The following is a 20,248-nucleotide window of genomic DNA, read 5'->3' on the forward strand; positions in this document are numbered from 1 at the left end:
TCGTATTTTTCTTTCTTTAGCAATTTAATTTAACATTTGTTTTTAGATAGATACGGCTAGCAATTTAATTTAACGTTATTTGTGTATGGAAATATGTCAAATTAATTTTATATAAAAGCATTCACACCAAATTAAATACAATTTTAGTTATATCTGGTATAAAAATCTCATTTTTGTTATTTTAATCAAGTCATTTAGAAATACTAGCCTCATCACACGCGCTTCGCGCGTGCAATGAGACTTTTCTTTTTTAATGGTCTTATTTTGTAAAAAAAATGTATTTAATTATTTTATATATATATGATTTTTATTTTAAAAATCTAATTTATAAGTGAATAAATCAATTTAAAAATTAATAGGAGAGTGATCCTATTTTTTAGGCAATATTTTAGTGGGAGTTGGAGTTGCATTTTTACCGAATTGTCCTTTAATTTTGTCTCTACTTAAACATAAAACTGTAGGGGCATCTTTGAACTAAAAAAATGAGTTTTACCGGATTATCCTTTAATTTTATCTCTATTTAAACATAAGACTGTAGGGGCATTTTTGAACTAAAAAAAATAAGAATCCAAACAGGAGAAGCTCCTTAAATAGTAGTATAGATACTTGCATCAAACTCAATAATCTATATCTAATTTCATTAAAATTCTTATTCTATTGATTATTTATCTTTGTTTTCTGTCTCTTCGCATCCCTCAATAAACACTACTCTCATCCTCTCAACCCTCTGAAAACTACAGCCACCATAGCCTTTTTCTCTCCTCAGACCACCCAACAGCCACCCTTTGATCTACTTTGATTTGTGGCTGGTAAAGGAGAAATTGTTAAAAAATTATTGAGATACTGTTTATGACTCTCAATAATAGAAATTTCAAAATTATAATTTGTTACTTAACATTTATGATTCTATTTCTAAAAGAAGTTACCCTTCATAAATGAGAGTATATTTGAATTATATAAAAGTTCAATTTAAAGAAGGGAATCATCTTATATATAGTATAGATATAAATAGATAAGTAAATGCATCAACAATAGCTAATTATTCAAAATAAAAAGATACTTATGAAGAAATAAAAAACTTAATTTATTAGTTATATCTAATGTTGCACAATTCAAATACTAAGGGTCCGTTTGGTACATGTGTTTAAAAACTGAAAATTGTTATTTGAAAACATTTGTGAAAATACGTGCGAGTGAAAAAGTGTAAAAAAATACTTGTAATGTTGTTTAAAAATTGAAAATTGTTGTTTGAAAACACATACCAAAGTAACCAAACACCCCCTAAAACACACTGGTTTATAGTTGGCATAAAGCCATGTGTTAGTTTTGGTAGCCACACATAACGCATCTTTTGGCAAATTATGTCATGTGTAATGCCACGTGTCAAGTTGTTGGAAGACTTGAAGTCTTGAAGACACTTACCCAATAGATAGAAGGCTTTTTTTTTTTTTTTTTAGCATAAACAATAGTAGACTTTATTAATTGAGAAACAAGATATACAACGGAGAAGAGAAATAGGGACATATGACCCCTTTTTGACGATTACATCGTAAAAAAAATAAAGAAAATTTTTTTTCACTTGGATGCCCAGAAAAACGAAAAAAATGCCAAATGAAATCTTCTTGATTTACATGGACATCAACGTGATGAGTTTTATTTATTTATTTATTTATTTTTTATTATTATTATTATTTTTTAAGTGTCTTCATGCCTGGCATGGTTTCTCTGCAACCTCCATCGATCCCATAATTAACACAACACCTTGCTCATTCTCCATAGTTTTATGTTTCTTTTCTCCCTTAACACCCATAGCCTCCTTATTCATATTTTCAGCTTGCTTCCTTTTATTCCCAGGCTCCATGACAAAAATTGAAGAGTTGATAATGGTCTCAATTTTTTTAGGCTATGCAAGGGTTGCCTCACACCTTTAGCTATATTACCACTTCTTTTGGGTCAGCCCTTTCTAATATTCTTGTTTCCGTTCATGTTACCACAACCTACCTTGAAACCTTTCTCTGATCCCTCAAAAATCAGTGGAGATATGTGCTCACCTTGGTTCCCCATTAAGTCATGATTGAGACTGACATTATCCTCATCTATAACTACCACCTCAATCAAGTCAGAGGAAATCATGTTATTATCTAGCACACAGTCAGTTGGAATAGTTTTTAAATTTGAAAACTCTAAATCGGTTTGGATGGCCTGATGAATCTCCGTAATCACCTCCTCAAAGATCGGAACACGATTCTTCACAATCAAGATTGCATCCTTCTCTACTAGAGCACCACCAACTATAGGAGCACCGTCAAAACTATCACCTTCAGGTAAACTACCCACCTACGTTGAAGATATCCTTCCTCTTCCACTTCCGATTGTTAGATAACCCTGTTCAGTTATCTTCTTTTGTAATGAACCCCGACACCCCTAATTAGCTTGGACATCATCATCTCGCCACCTCGAGACTACGTCTTGGTTTATTTGTATTACCATAAGTTCTACAATACCCCACTTCAACCATTCCCCATACGGAAAAGGCCCCTATTTTCGATTCCTTAGAATAGAGCAGTCCCTAATCTCACGACCAATCCGACCACACTGATAGCAGAGCCCAACTAAATGTTCATACTTAACACCAATACAAATCCTATCTCCTTCAAGACTAGCGAAAACTCCTCCTTGACGTAATGGTTTATCTAACGGCAACTTCACCCTTACTCTAACAAAGCGAGCTTGGTCCAATGAAAACGCCTTCAAATCAACTTCCATTACTTCACCCAAACCACTGCCAATATCCCTGCCCACTTCTTCCAATAACAAATCAAAAGGTAAGCCCCATACCTGAACCCACATCGACATTGCAGTGAATCTAATCGAAGTGGTTGCCATACCTCTCTCCCATCTTCGTAACGCCAGAGGGTGGTCCTCAAAACTCCATGGACCATTTGCTAGCACCCACTTCAATTGACTCTCCATTGAAAATTTGAAATGAAAAAGATCATCCCCCACATTAACAATGCATAAATCCAAGCCCATCTTCCACACAACCCTTAGCAAATCCTTGGCCGAATGTTGGTTGAAAGCTCATGTAGTGAGAAACCTCCCTAACAAACTAAGGGAGCATTCTTCCAACATCCTTTCCCTATGTGAGACCCCAACCTTAATGACTTACCCTCCTCCTCCGTCAAAGTTATATTTTGCAACTTGTCTAAAAAATCCAAATCCATCATGTGAATAGGAAACACTAAATAGACCCCACTGAATTTGAAACAAAGTTGCAGATAGATACTGAGAATTAACTAGTCCTCACCCAGAGTGTGAGAAGAAACTCTCTCCCTAGAGAGAGAGAGAGAGAAAAAAAACTCACTTAGCGTGAGAATTGGAATGGCCAAAATAGATAGAAGGCTTGAAAATACTTAACACTTGTAACACAGTAATGGCATGAAAATAATTTATATCTTTGCCTATTAAAAAAACAGGGCTCCGAATGAAAAAACATACAACATTCAACACACATATTAGTATGAAAATTGCTTATTTCTGGTAGATTATTTGCATAATATTTATCAAAAAATATAGTTTTTAGATAACTTTTATGTTAAATGTATAACAAAAAACTAAAACCTACTTGAGAAAAAAAGAAAAAACGCAAAACTTTTTTTTAACAATTCCCAAATGCACATTAATCTTCAACTTCAAAACAGCATGTCTTCCACTATTCCACGCTCCATATTTTTAGGCACTGTTGTATTGATGATGTCCCTAGAGAGAGATGACCCATTTGAGAGAGCCTTAGAAAAAATTTATGTATTGTTTTTGTCACCTATAATCAGACTTTTATAGGAGTATTTAAATACAAGCAAGAATAAGCTCACTATTAGGATAAGGCAAAACTTAGGTACAGTTACTTAAATACAGTTATTTAGGTTCCCCTCTTAATTTTTTGACACCTGTAACTTAGCAAACGGACGTTAAAGATCCACCTCTTTTTGTTTTCTTCCGTTAATTTTTTTTTCTTTTCTTTTTTTTTTGTTTCCTAACCTGTGACTGTAAGAACGCACAAAGCATAAGCTTTGTTTAGTTTAGATCTAAGAAATTTGAACATTGACCATACCAAGCTTCTTCATCTTCTTTAGAGGAATGGAAATCCTGAGTGTTAGACAAGTCAAAAAGCAAGTCCTCATAGGAGACAATGAAATCTAGTCCACCACCACCACCGAAGACCTTGGAGTAGTCGAAGCCAGAGCTCTAAACATTGAAGTAGACCTCAAAGCCCTCCTCGTCAACCACCGGGAGATCCTAGATCGGAATGGAAGTGGCATGTGAGGCGTGGAAGCTCTTGAATATCTCGCTGTAGTCCTCGGAGCATGGCAAAAGTGTAGTAGCCACTCCGAACCTCGGCGACCCACCGTAAACGTCGTCGTACAAGCATCCGCCATTGGTATGATCAATGTTCAAAGTTCTTAGAACTGAAGAAAGCATTTGCTTTGTGCTTTCTTGCAGTCACAGGCCAAGAAACCCAAAAAAAATAAAAATAATAATTAACGGAAGAGTGTACAAAAAGAGATGGATGATCAATGTTCAAAGTTGTTAAATCTAAACTGAAGAAAGCATTTGCTTTGTGCTTTCTTCTAGTCACAGGCTAGGGAAACAAAAAATAAAAAAATAACGGAAGAAAACAAAAAGAGATGGATCTTTAATGTCTGTTTGCTAAGTAACAGGTGTCAAAAAATTAAGAAGGGAACCTAAGTAACTGTACGTAAGGAACTGTACCTAAATATTATTCACAAAGTAGTCTTTAATTTTTTTGCCTAACTGTACCAAGTCCCGACTCATTAAATTTTTTAGCAATGGCATCCTTATTTGTCTTCCACATCATTTAAGTGTCCTCTTTTATTTTGCAAGTTAACCACTCACTTATTGTGATAAGTTTGAAATTTTTATTTTCGGAAAGGTGCATGCTTGGCTTGAGCATAGTAAGTAATTTTTGCTTAAAAATTTGTACTTGAGAGATGTTGATGATTGTGTTGAGGTGGATTGTTGATTTGAAGCAGGCGGGTGGCTTGCATGGTGCTATAAGGTGGTTTACATTCATATTGGGAGTATTTATTATTTTATGAAAATTTGGACTTCAATACTTGTAAGCATTCTATATTTGTGATTATGATAATTGTATTGGGTAGATTGTTGTGTTGGAGTAAGCGAGTGGCTTGCATGGTGTTATAAGGTTGTTGCAATTGACATTGGGAGTGTTTATTAAATTTGGAAATTTGGATGGATATAGTTGAGTTATATTTGTTGATTAATTTTTAGACTTCAATACTTGTAAGCATTCTATATTTGTGATTATAATAATTGTATTGGGTGGATTGTTGTGTTGGAGCAAGTGGGTGGCTTGCATAATGTTATAAAGTCATTGCAATTGATATTGAGAGTGTTTATTGAATTTGGAAATTTGGATGGATATGGTTAAGTTATATTTGTTGATTGCTTTTTAGACTTTAATACTTGTAAGCATTTTATATTTATGATTATGATAATTGTATTGAGTGGATTGTCGTGTTGGAGCAAGCGGGTGGCTTGCATGATGTTATAAGGTCGTTGCAATTGATATTGGGTGTGTTTATTAAATTTGGAAATTTGGATGGATATGGTTGAGTTATATTTTTTTATTAGTTTTTGGACTTAATACTTGTAAGCATTTTATATTTGTGATTATGATAATTGTGTTGGGGTGGATTGTTGAGTTGGAACAAGTGGGTGGCTTGGATAGTGATATAAGACGGTTTACATTCATATTAGAAGTGTTTATTATTTTTTGAAAATTTGGATGGATATTTTTGAGTTATATTTTTTGGTTACTTCTTGGTCTTCAATACTTGTAAGCATTTTATATTTGTGATTATGATAATTGTATTGGGTAGATTGTTGTGTTGGAGCAAGCGGGTGGCTTGCATGGTGTTATAAGGTCGTTGCAATTGATATTGGGAGTGTTTATTAAATTTGAAAATTTGGGTGGATATAGTTGTTGAGTTATGTTTGTTGATTACTTTTTGGACTTCAATACTTGTAAGCGTTCTATTGATAATTGTTTTGTGGTGGATTGTTTCTTGATTATTTTATTTCTTTCACATGTCGAACATGCAAACTAAATGACAATTATCAAGAGATATTGATTAGTTACCAAATGTATTAATAAATTACTTTGTGGTTTTGCATATGTTGTGCACTATATTTAAGTGGATGTGTAATTCTACTTCCATGGTTTTTGCTTAAATTTGTAGAGATTCAAGACTTAGTCCATTTGTGTGAATAAGGATATAGATAGACTTGATATGGTTTGTTTATTATATTCAAGATTATGTGTAATCTTATTTGCATGTTTATGAAACTAAGTGGTTTTGAATTTGTTGTGCAAATGAAGATATGTATAGAAATAGATATAGATAGACTTGACATGGTTTGTTTAAAATATTTAAGATTATGTTTAATCCTATTTGCATGTTTATGAAACTAAGTGCCTGTTTGTTTAAGCTTTTAGAAACTGAAACGCGCTTTTTGAAACCAAATTTATAAAATGTGCGTTTCGTAAAAATTAAAAGTTGCGTTTTGTAAAAAAACTGCATTTTCATTTGTGAAGGAAAAGCGCATTCAGATAATGGAGGTGGGAGGAGCCTTTTCCAAAAGCCTGTGCGCGTTGAGAAATCATACCGTTGGACTCTGGCTGAAGTTACAAAATTACCCTTTGATAAATAAAAAAAATAAGCTTCACGCCATTCCTCTCATCTTTCTGCTCTGCCCTCTCAATAACAAATCTCCAAATCCAAATACAAAAAAATCTATAACAAATTCCCAAATCAGCTAAGGAAAAAAAAAAATCAATCCCTTGCAAAAGAAAAGAATCAGCCCCTTTGCTGATCTGATCTGATTCCGTTTGCTCTGCTCTGATCCAATCTTTCCGATCTGATCTGATCTCCTTTGTGAGTGGTTGAATTTAGAGAAAAAGAAAAGAATCAAGAAGATCAGGGTGAAGAAGTGCATGGGTGTTCCAAGCGAAGTGGAGAAAAGGGAGAAAGGAAAAATAAAATTAAAGGAAGAAGGAGAGTTGGAACGTTCTGGACTCTAGAGTTTGGAGGAATGGCAGGGATAAAAAAAGAATAAAAAAAAAAAAGGAGGAAAGAAGGACAAATAAAAGATAAGATTAAGGGTACGTGTGTGGAGGAGAATAAAAGAGGGGAAAAAAAGAGAAAGAAATGCCGTGGGTGGAGGATAAAAAAAGAGGGGAAAAAAAAGGAAAAAAGAAGAATGAAATGTTATTACAATATTTTCACAATAAATCTTAAGTGGTAGGTTATTATTAACTAATATTGGTGGGAAAAAATAATTTTTTTAGAAAGAGCAAAAAATAATTTTAATAGTACGTTAAAATTAAAATCAGTATCAATTTTTATCACAATATTTTCACAATACTTTCACAATAAATCTTAAGTGGTAGATTATTGTTAGCTACTATTGGTGAGAAAAAAATAATTTTTTTAGAAAGAGAAAAAAACAATTTTAATAGTACGTTCAAATTAAAATCAGTATCAATTTTTATCACAATATTTTCACAATACTTTCACAATAAATCTTAAGTGGTAGGTTATTATTAGCTAATATTGGTGAGAAAAATTTTTTTTTTTTTAGAAAGAGAAAAATTGATTTAAGTATGATGAAGTAGTTGATTTAAGTATGAAACAAACTCATTTATATTTACATTGTCCTTTTTGGTAATTTACCACTCAAACCACCACTTTTATAAGTACTAGCCAAACACTCGGCTTTTTCAAAAAACACTTTTTAACAGCTTTTACCAAACACTCAGCTTTTTCAAAAAACACTTTTTCATACTGCACTTTTTGAAAACTCCACTTTTTCAAAAAGTTGAACCAAACTCATCCTAAGTGATTTTGAATATGTTGTACACTGTATTTAAGTGTATATGGAATTCCACTTCCATGGTTTTTACTTAAATTTGTAAAATTTTAAAAATTAGTCAATTTGTGTAAATGAGGATATTAATAGAAATGGATATAAATCTTCTTTGTTTATTTTAGTTCTTGAAGATATAAACGAAAATGAGAGGTTTAGTTATACATGATGTTTCGGTAAGGTAGTCACAACAAGCCTCTAATGAAGCTAGTAGGATATTAAATTTTAATGTTTTAAGAATGTATTTGGTGTTTGAATTTTTTTAGTATAGCAACTATTATTTTGTTACTTGAAATGATTTCTTTATGAACTTATTAGATACTCTTAATTTGAATTCAGGGTGGTTTTCGTTTAGATCATCAATCTCCAACTTCTTATAGATCGCATGCTTCATCCCATCAAGAAACTAGCATATAGTGGTACATGTAGTGTTTTAAGAACTCTATGGGCTATTACATAGTCGTTTTGAACAACCACAATTATTTTGGAACTATTGTACTTTGTTTATAATATTTCCATAGTTTGGGTGGTTTTTTTTTTTTTTTTTGGGTATAGGTAGACAAGTGTTTTGTTACAACCACATTTATTTTGGAAGTATTGTACTTTGTTTAATATTGTCATAGTTTAGGTGGTTTTGTGTGTGTGTGTGTGTGTGTAGGTAGACAAGTGTTTTGTTCAATTCAAGATGATACATGTATTGAATCTTTGGTTAATGGATTAGTGTATTAGTTTGTACATCTGATATTATGGAATATTAATGATAGTTATATTTGATCTATTACAAGCTTATGTTAGTTATATAGCATTTTTAATATTTTAAAAGAAAAATAATGAGCAGGTTTTGCGATGTTTTAAAAACGTCACAAAAAAGGAAGAGGACAAATGCTTTTGCTACGTTTTTGAAAACGTAGCTATTGATGTGATTATTTGCAGTGTTTTAAAAATGTCGCTAAATGTATTTCCAACATTATATATGAAAATGTTATATTATTTAGTGACGTTTTAGAAAACGTCACTAAAAGTTTTTGAACGCCACTAAAGAGTCACATATAGCAACATTTTTCGAAACGGCGCAATAGAGCTATAGCGGCTGCTATATAGCGATGTTTTTGAACATCGCAAAAGAAAATGTCGCTGTAGACCATTTGTGTCTATAGCGACTTTTTTGGGTTTTTAGTGACATTTCACAAACGTCTCCTAAACCTAGATTTCTTGTAGTGGTTCCTAAAAACACTAAACCACTCATCTTATATCACTCTACTAGTAATCTTGACAACTCATATTATGATAAGCTTAAATTTAAACTCATGTATCCGTGGGCCATGGGTTATTGGTTGGGTCAAATTCAGCCCAATTACTAACAAATAAAAAACAATCATAATGATATTTAAATATGTAATATAAAAATTATTCATCATATAATTAAAATACTAGATTCTTTTCTATATGCATCTATTGCTTCTATAATTTTATAGACAATAACTGTTACAATTGTTTATACAAAAGAAATTTTTAAAAATAAAATTGATAAAATCATACGTAAGATTAATTATAGCAGAAGAAGATTAAGTTGATTACTCATGTTATCAATCTAAAACAATATTAACAAAAAAATTAATAAATTTAAATTTCAAAATTAAGAAGAACGAATTTTATATATAAAAATATTTATAATATAAAAAATAAATAAATATTTTCAATTGATATTTAATATAATAAAAATTCCACCTATGTGGCATTTGATACGGGAGAATCCACATTACTCTTGGCATCCAGGTTACTAGAAATGTAATGTCTTGCAATCTAGATGCTTAGGAATGTAACTATTCTTATGTTTGGTTTAATTGGAAATCTAATAAGATTCTTAAGAATGTGAGATTATAATGTTTGGTTAATTTTTAGGAATCTTAACTAAATTATTTAATTTTCACATTCTATCCTTAGATTTGTAAAATATAAGTCTTTTTTAAATTAAAAAAAAATATATTCCTCTAAATAAATAATGAAAAAAATATAAACTATAAATTATGACAAATTCATTAAAACTATAGTCTAACATTTCAAAATGACAAGTACAATACAACCTGACAATGTGTAGGTCTATAAGACCATAGAAGTAGCATTAAAAAAAAAAAAATAGTTCATCAACAATGAATCGAATGCGATTTATTACATATATAATGTATTCACCCCTGCATCTATGAGCACTTGAATAATATATCCTATTTGTGTTGTTTTAGCGGAAAAAGATAAAGACAAAGGAAAAGATATTGATGATTTGTTTTATATATTATCTTAATTGCTTAAATGATAAGGAAAAACGATTAAAGTTGTCAATTTATAAAAAATACAATTTTCTTTAAACTTGGAAATTTGAATACCCATTATTTTGAGCATTATCATTACTTTGATTATTTTCATGGATATATCTCCCACTCCCCTTATTTTGTTTTACATCTACTTCATGATAACTCTTTCATTCCCATTCATTTATTTCTTCATCTGTTACTACTTCATCATTTTCTTTTATCTATATCGTTGGTAGGCTGAGCCTCCTTCTTAACCTATCTGTTTATTATTCTGTGATTATTTGCTCAAGTTAACCTGTTACACCCCAGTTATCTGCTTCTTCTTGTTTCTGTGTTTAGCCCAAAGTTTGTTACAGATGTGTACTGTTGAGACATGTAAGACCAGATCTGTGCTGTTCGTTAACCCAGTAAGTCCTGGTATCCTGAGTGGTTGCCTGTTAGCCGTTTAGCTGGAGTGAGGCGTTTAGGCGCTGTGGCGTTTGCGAAGGACTGTGGCAATAGGAGGTATTTTAAAGGAAATTCACATTCCTACGGAAATGGGGTTAAAGGGGGAATCCAAATTCCCTAGTGTGATTTGCAACCAAACATGAAAATTTTTAAACATTCCTGATAACTTTAAAATATTACCCTGTACCTAACGCCACATTAAAGTTTTGCCATATGGTATTTCAAGTTGTATTGGGTTTGGATTGTCCATCTTCATAGATTCTCTCCTTTCTCTTTGTTTTTATATATATAAAGATGGATTTGACAAAACACGTGATCCCAGGGAAGAGAGGAAGAGAAAACAGTCTTCAAGCTTTAAGAGGAAAAAACAAAATGGGAACGAGGGAGAGAAGAAGAGAAACATTCAAGGATGATAAAGATAAAAAGAAGAATGGTTTTAAATATACCCGCAGAATCTGGGTTCATAAATGGAGGTATTAAGGAAGGAAGTCCACCGCATTTTTCCCATTTGTGAATCTTCCAGAAGTCCCATTAGGTAAATCTATTCCATATGGCAAATAGTCAGCCTTAGCCTTTGTATCCAAGAAGTTGGCGTTCCCGTTGTCCCCAGAGAGCTTCTAAACACAAACATATCCCTTTGATCTTACCATCCCTAAGATTCTCTGGGAACTCACAAAGAGTAAAACAAGCAAAGGATATGGAGATATATAAAATCCCAACTTTCAAAGGTGTTTTTCCTGTCAAGGTTGTAAATATGGCTTTGTTTTTTCTCAGTGGTTGGAATGGGATATTTTTTTTGAGGCACAAACTATTTTACAATATTTTTACAAAGTATTGATGTGGTCAACTTCTTATTGGTTTTTATCTAGGTCTACCATTGATATCACTTTTTCATTTACCAATAATCATTCACCACATCAGCACCTTGTAAAATTTTTTATAAAAAAGTTTGTATCTCTAACATTATTTGGATTATTTTAATTGGTTGGGGAATGGGATGGCTGATTTATATAGAAGAAAATTTTTTTTCCTTTTTTAGAATAATGTTATATTTTTAAAGGAAAATGTTTTTCTAGGTAAAAAAGAAAATGTTGAAGTACAACAAACTTTACTACAAAAAATTATAAATTATGATTAGCATCACATTAATAATATTATAAATAAATATTAAACAAAATTTTCAGTTTTTTATAATTAATAACACATCAATTATAAGTTATGTCCTGACTTTTTTTTATTCAATTATGTCAATAGCTTTAGTATTTTTCCTTTTTTTTTGTTAAATTTAATTAGTGATACATCAACTAGTAAAGTGCATTAGTAAAAACTAGCATGTAACTCTATGTAAACGCATAGATGTATTTAAAATTAAATAAAATTTTTATTATATAAATATAAATAATTAGTCAAATTATTTTTTTTAAAGCTTGTAACACATGCATTCATGCATACATATAGATACATTTAAAATCAAATACATTTTTCATCACAAAATATAGATAATTAATCAAAATATTTTTAAAAAAAGTAAACGTAATTAATCACATATAAAAATTCTAACCTAAATTTGATACTACTTATGTTAATTTTTTTTTCTAATTTTTAATAAGATAGAACGTGTGGTGATTTTTGTTATGTGGTGATTTTTATTCTATTTATTTTTTGAGAAACATGTGGTGATTTTTATTGAGAATATGTAATTTTTTTAAATTTTATTGTTCATTAATATTAGATTCTTAGTATTTTGCACTCATTAACTCACTTGACACAAAGATTAAAAAACTTAAGTAGACACATGGCACAAACTTAAGTGGATAATTATGGTGTAATTCCCACATAAATTTAGACACATGACACAAAATTGGATTATGATTTCAAATTCTAATTCAATTTTCTTTAAATTTTACCTATATATATATATATATGACTTATAATTTTTTTTTTTTAGTTATATGATTATGTTTTTTTATAGTTTATTATATTGGACTCCTCGTTTCCTACACTAAATTAACTAATTTGGCACAAAAATTTAAAAATTTAGATTAAATGGGACACGTGGCGCAAAATTAAATTCTAATTGAAATTTAATTTTTACACTAAATTAACTCACTTGGCACAAAATTCTAAAATTTAGATTAGATGAGACGCATGGCGCAAAATTAGACTTTAATTGAATTTCAATTTGAAATTAAATTGGATTTTCTCTCTGCTTTACCTATTATTATTATTATTATTATTATTATTATTATTATTATTATATATATATATATATATATATATATATATATATATATAGATATATAGAATAGTAGCTAGAATGATAGCATCCATGAAATACTCATTTCTTAGTCTTATATAGGACTAAAGTATAAGTTAATCCAAGAGGTGAAAATGTAGAAATTGAAAATTTTGTGAGATTAAATTATGATATGACCAAACCACAAGAAATATATAATTTGTCTACAAAATGCAAAACATTGTGTTAATTTGAGCAGAACTCTGATGATCTCATTTTTAGGAGATTAATTATAGCAAAATAAAATTTTGCATACTAAATTGTGAAGTGATTGAACCGTAATGGGCCAATTTTAATTAACCCGCTTTAAAGCTGTCAAGAAATTTAATTAAACAGCTGGGGTCTAGCAGACCCGTTGCTCGGACCAGAAGGTTATACACTAGACATGTGTGTTGAATGTTGTATATTTTTTCGATCGATACATTTCAGTTAATAAATTATTTGCTTTTAAAGGAGTGAGGTAAGCTTCTTTATACTTGAAGGGCAATTTCCTTATGCATATTTAGTTGTACTTGCCTAGACTACACATGCTAGTGTATGATGTACATTTCAGTCTCACATGTTAGTATAAGTACTTAGATTGTTTATCAAAAAGTATAAGTACTTATATTTATTACACGCTAACGTATAGCATATGTGCTATTCACATGCTTATGTACATATATGTACATGCGTCTTGTATACTTAGACTTCACATGACTCTTTGAATGCAAATTCCAAAATACATGAGTAAAATGTCAAATAATAGAAATTAGGAGTGATGCCAAAACAATGTATTACTTTAGAATAAGCGTTGTGGTATGTCTAGCACTTCCTCAATGTTATTTCTTACTAATCAATGTTTTCCAATGAGTACCTCTCTATTAAAAAAAAAAAACATAAAATCACAGTGTTTTATAATAATTCTTTCAAGACCACACACTTCACCACAACTTAATAACTTGTGTGGCTTTCATTGATAACCATAACTTTCACATGGACTCATCATTTTTTCCTCCAACATTTAAAATTGCACGTGTTAAAGTTTTGACAAAAGTTGTAGTACAAAAATTGTGTTAATAAATTTTATCGATTTATAAAGCAAGCCTTGAGAGAGAGAGAGAGAGAGATCATCCTAGTTAACCTCCAAAACATTCACAAGCTAACTTAGTAAGTACATATATATAACGTTCAAGTTCCTGAAGTTGGAAAGAAAATAGCCAACAAATTAAAGGCCTACAAGATTAGAAACACACATTCACTGAAGTCTTATTGGACCACTAAACTATCTAAACCTTACTAGTCAAGTCCAAATTTTTTATTTTAGATTATGACACAATGAAGCAAGAACTGAAGCTAGAAATTAGACATAAACGTCGAACAGATTCTTTACATTAGTGGGATAAACTTCACTTTTGACATCAGATTCATAAGCCTTTGTTGCTATTTGAATATTCACAGCTTCTGTTGGATGCAATCCATCGAAGAACACGTGACTGCTCCTGTCTGCACAAGCTTGACCACCTCTTTTGCACAATACTCCATTTCCTCCTTCATTTATTGATGCAACTTCACAACAAGGTCTGCTCGCGTCCTTGAAACCTGTAAAGCATGAATAAATGAACTTGAGAGTAATTCTCATTCTTCCACAACAAATTATGGAGATTTAATTTAGTCCTTAAATGTTACTTCAATTGTCAAAATTAGTTTTAAAATTTGTCAAGAGTCTTGTAGCTCAATTAAAAGTTCATGATATTTCTAACAGGGACATTTAGGGCAAAATTTTTTAAATAACTATAAAACTCAAACAATATCATTAGTAAGCAAAGGTTTGAAACAAATTTGGTTTCTAACAAATCGAGTGCGTAGGGCTCAATTTTACTGTAGTAAATCGAGTTTCAAAGACTCGATTTCCATGAGGAGTGTTGCTGACGTGGAGGAAAAAAATTCACGTGGAAATCGAGTCTCTAAGACTCGATTTCCCTCAGAAAATACCTAGAACACGATTTGTCCTCCGATCACCCAGAACCCAAAACCCAGAACCCAGAACAGCAGAAATCATCAATGCAGAAAATGAAGAACTCGCCATGTCCTCCGATCACCGCCCCCAAGAACTCGCCAATATTTCTTTGGCAAACCAGAAACCAGAAACCGAGAACATCAACCCAGAAAACACAAATAGACCAACCAAAAATGAAAAAAAAAACTCAGAAATCAACCCAGAAAAAATAGAAAATGAATCAAGAGACAAACCAAACCAGAAATCACAGAAAAGGAACCTTCGGTGCCGAGATCAACAAACCCAAGCCGCTCCGGTGCCGAGATCGTCAAACCCATGGTGCTTCGGTGCTGAGATCGTGAATTTTGGGTTTGAGTTTTTGCTCCGATTTCGAGATCGTGATTTTTGGGTTTGGAATTTTGAGAAAAGGGTTTGGATGTTTGAGGAAGGAGAAGAAGAAGGAAGAACTTTCTTCGGACAGAAGATGGAGAAAGAACCAAAAAAAAAAAAAAAAAAAAAAGAGAAAAAGAACAGAGGAGGAAGATGGGTTTTCTGCGTTGGGTTTGTTTTGAAGGAACTCAAGTTTTAGAGACTCGATTTCCACGTGGATTTTTTCTCCACGTCAGCAACGCATCTCATGGAAATCGAGTCTTTAGAACTCGATTTGCTACAGTAAAATCGAGTCTATCGGACTCGATTTGTTAGAAACCAAATTTGTTTCAAACCTTTGCTTACTAATGATATTGTTTGAGTTTTATAGTTATTTAAAAAATTTTGCCGACATTTAGGGTATGTTTGAATAATTTCACTCCCAACAACTGAATTGCTCTCTCCCTCAATTAATAAATAAATTTAATAACATACACTTTAATTTTTTTATTAAAAAAAAAAAACCAATATCCCTCTATCACTAAAGTTTAAATTAAGAACAGTAGTTTTGAAAATTTGAACATTTTTATGTAAACATGATGTTTTAAATGATGTTCCCTCAAAAAAATTAATTTCTTAAATAAATCTAACAAAATAGGATGAATGGAGTATAAAAAATATATATATAAATTAGATTTTTCTTAATTTAATCACCTAATATGAAAAAATACTTCGATCCAGTCCTTTTGTCCAAATATGTTAGCAAATAAAACTGTTCAAACATTTTTTTTAATAATACTCATCAAATAACAAAATCAATTATATAGAGTATCTTATAAATGATTTACGTTAAATTTTTAATATTAACAAAAGAATATTTAAACAATGCCATTTGCTAACAAAAAGACATTGACTCAGTTTTTCAAAGTGATTAAATTGACAAATTAAATCTTTTAAAAAATTTTACAATTATAGTAAAAGCAAAAGGATTAAATTATATTTAAATGAATTAAGAAATAGTTTATCATACTCGGAGTGAGTTGTAAATGTTGCATATTTGGGATATAAATACAGTTTTTCTTCCTATTTTATAAGTTTTGGTTAATTAAGAAGACGAGCAAGTGATATTTTTACCTTTGGAGATGGGATTTCTGATAATATCTCTGATAATCTTATATGAGTTAACATAAACAAAATTAGAACCAGGCATATGTTGTTTGATGACATCCACCAGTGACTTCAAGTGAGCGTTGAAGAGGTGAGCCGCCTTGTTGAGACCTTGAACGCAGCCTTTGTGCCTTGGCCGGTTTCCCGCTACCATAGGACTGCACCCAATTGGGTTTACTGACATTAACACAAACTTTCTGGCCCCCAAATTATACAACTTCTGCATTAACAGTGTTAAAAGAAATATATTAATAAGAATAAAAATAAACATAAAAGTTTAAGATTGTTACAAATTAAACCTTATAGTTTTTTTATTTTTTTTTTAATTTCAAATCAAACCCTAAAAATCTTTAAAAGGCCTTTAAGCTCTAGCTACCTTCTGTTAACCAAATAATGGACATAACCAATAGTGTTGGCAATGGCAGTTCACATCATAATAGGATGTTCCATTACTTTAGCATGAAAGGGAAACTTCAATATCTACATTCTATAGCATATATTTTGTTTAAATTATTCTCCAAATAATAGTGTTCTATGATACTTCTTACAAAGCATAGATCCATGCATAAGGTTGCTTTTGGTTACAAGCAAAACTTTTCGTTATTTCCTTTAGATTTTATTGACTAAAAAATAAATATAGTCTTCAAAAAAAAAAAAAATCATTTGAACTTCTTTAATGTTTTAAACTACTTACGTAATAACGAGTGACAGTGCATTAGGTGCTAAAAAATACAACGCCATTAATTAAAGACTTTTCATGGGTTTCGGTTGGTCTGAAGTATTCTATTGGATTCATTTTACGTTGTGTGGTTGTCATTAATTCTCGAAAGAAGGCTAATCCAGGCCCAGTGAATTAAAGTTTGGGTGGCCCACCCTCTGTTCATTTAATACTTGGTCCGAGTATAGTTTTTTCAAAACCTGTTACAATTTAAATAACATCAATTTTATTTAGGTTCCATCATTTACACCATTTGTTTTTTCTTTCAATGCACAAATCAAATAGTTATGAAAATGTTATAAAAATGTGGTGTTTAGGACTCATTGTTTTTTTCAAATAATTTCTAATTATTTAACAACAAAAATAATTCACTCTTACCTGCATAACATTTTTCGAATATTTCGTAACAGTTTAATTGACAAAATTTTATTAATTCAAGTTTACCACAATTCACAAACATTTACGATTTTGCTTCCTCAAATAACAATAAGTTGTCAAAAAAAAAATTTGTGCGTGTAGACTTGTTAAAAAAAAAACCCAACCTTAATTTGTTGGGACAACGATGATGTGAGGTTCGCAGTGAAGGCTTCAAGACTGACATTAATGCTGGATTTCATGAGGAAGTAGTTGAATGTGTAATCATTTCCTCCAGTCCCCACAACAAACAAGTAGTTGGGAAGCACCACCCTGCTTCTGTGCCCCAACTGAGCTTCTAGTTCTGGCAAGGTCACCTTCTCAAAGTTTCTAATTTGTTGATTCAGACTTATCACATGCCCCTGAAAAATGCCAACACGTTTCAACACATGTTAAGCTCTGCCTCAGCTTTTCATATATATATATATATATATATATATATATATATCCTTGAGCTATATAACAAGCTATGAAAATTTATTTAATTAACTTGAGGCCTTTTTTTGCTTCTTAATCTAAAAGATTAGCATATAAGACTCTATTTATAACAAATGTAAGAATGTACGTAGAGGATAAAATTCTACATATACTTTAAATGATTTAGCAGCTATTTCAAGTGTATACTGAAGTAGCAGTTTGCTGAAAGTATATTTATTAAAAATTTGGATATGATATTGTTATTCTTTTTTCTTTATTTTTAAATTTAAGGTTTTACATAATTAAATAAGTTTAACCAAATATTTATTAACAATATATTCTATTATGTACCAATTACCAACTTATTATTCTTCTAAAAAAATAAAAAAAAACCAACTTATTAAAAATATTTTGTATGAATAGGATAGTTTTATATATATATATATATATATATATATATATATATACAAAATAGAAATTTATTCTACCCTATATATATATACACATCTGAAACTCTTTCTTAGGGTTACAATCACGCTAAGGGTGCGCGTTGATAAAGTATAAGTTTAACTATTTTCTCAAAAAATAATAATAATAATAATAATAAGTTTAACCAAATATTCATCAGCACTAAATTCTTGTCTGTACCAACTACCAACTTATTATTATGAATAGGGATCATTCTTGTATGTATAGCCTAACCTCATACTGCCGCTACACCTGCGGTGGTTCTTAATTACTAGTCAACCTCAAGAATAAGGCAAGTTCGAAGATTATGGAACAAATAGAAAGTTCTCCTATATGTTTTCAACAAAAAAAAAAAAAAAAAGAAAAAGGTATAGTGGCCTACCCCTTCTATAGATGAAAAGTTCTTGATTTTCTGGTTGTCCACACAGCAATAATTAATGGTTGCTATAATAACATATTACACCAATTCAACACGGACCATCTAGATGTCCATATGCCAAAAATAAAAAAAAGAAGAAGAAGAAAATGAAAATGAAGAAAATAAATGTTACCGCAAGAAAGCCAGTGTCATCTAGTATACCAGAGGCACCAGAAGCGAAATTGACACCATGAACAATTTTACTTCCCTTAGTATTGGGGTCAGCAAAAGCTGGAATCAAGGAGGGAAGCTTAAGGTGGTCACCAAGAAGGTCAATCACATTCTTCCCATTTGTGAACCTTCCCGAAGGCCCAAGTGGGAAATCTATTCCATATGGCAAGTAGTCAGCTTTAGCCAATGAGTTCTGCAGGAAGTTGTTGTTGCCATTATCAACCAGAGAGCTTCCAAAAACAAACAACCCTTTGATCTCAGCTCCTTTCTTAGAGACACTAGGATGGGAAGTGCATATGGAAGCGTAAGCGAGGAGAGAGAGGCATAAGAAGATAAGTTTAGAAAGTGTCTCTCTAGTCATCATTTTGTGGAGCAGGCTGGCCTGGTGGGTTTTGTTTTTTTGGTTTGAAGTTTGAACTAATAATGTGTCAAAATGAGAAGGGATGTGATGGTTGCAAAGAAGATGAGTTATATGGTTGCATTTGCAAAGAAGACAAAACTCTCTATGCTTTATAGTCACACTCACACCTGCGACGAAAATTTAGTCCAAAATATATATTTTTTAAAAAGTGAAATTAAATCCCAAAATATATTAAATTGTTCTATGGTCATGTTAAGGGTCCGTTTGGTACATGTGTTTAAAAACTGAAAATTATTGTTTGAAAACATTTGTAGAAATACGTATAGGTAAAAAAGTGTGTGAAAATACATGTAATCTTGTTTAAAAACTAAAAATTGTTTGAAAACACAAACCAAACACCCCCTAAATAGGTTATAGAATCTATAATTCTTGGCCGATCTTTTCAAAGTTGCGTCAAAATTTAGCATAATATCAACTCTTCTACAAAATTTAGCATTTGACACATTAAAAAATTACTTTAGTTATTTTAACACACTATTTTATAATCACTCTACATCAAATGCATTTTCTATTTTAATATTACAACACGTTAAAATAATTTAAAACAAACCTCATGTATATTTAAAAATTAATAAAATAAATATATTTTATCATGTGGCCCCACCTAACAATAAGAGAGACTAAGAATGCGTTTGGATCCAACTTATCTGCGTTTACACTTTCCAATTCACGTTTCAGCTCTTTTTT

General features: G+C 31.0%; 1 protein-coding gene across 1 annotated transcript; it reads right to left on the bottom strand.

The window, feature by feature from the left end:
• Positions 1–14,118: 14,118 nt before the first annotated feature.
• Positions 14,119–19,613, bottom strand: LOC142644578 (GDSL esterase/lipase At1g29670-like). Its single transcript, XM_075819159.1, has 4 exons — positions 19,103–19,613; positions 17,795–18,028; positions 16,502–16,754; positions 14,119–14,601 (listed from the first exon to the last, which is right to left on the bottom strand). Exons 1-4 carry the CDS (start codon positions 19,502–19,504, stop codon positions 14,363–14,365), a joined length of 1,128 nt encoding a protein of 375 aa, XP_075675274.1. The 5' UTR covers positions 19,505–19,613; the 3' UTR covers positions 14,119–14,362.
• Between the last annotated feature and the right edge of the window lie 635 nt (positions 19,614–20,248).

This window comes from Castanea sativa, chromosome 1, assembly GCF_040712315.1.
Source record: "Castanea sativa cultivar Marrone di Chiusa Pesio chromosome 1, ASM4071231v1".
NCBI classification, from domain to species: domain Eukaryota; kingdom Viridiplantae; phylum Streptophyta; class Magnoliopsida; order Fagales; family Fagaceae; genus Castanea; species Castanea sativa.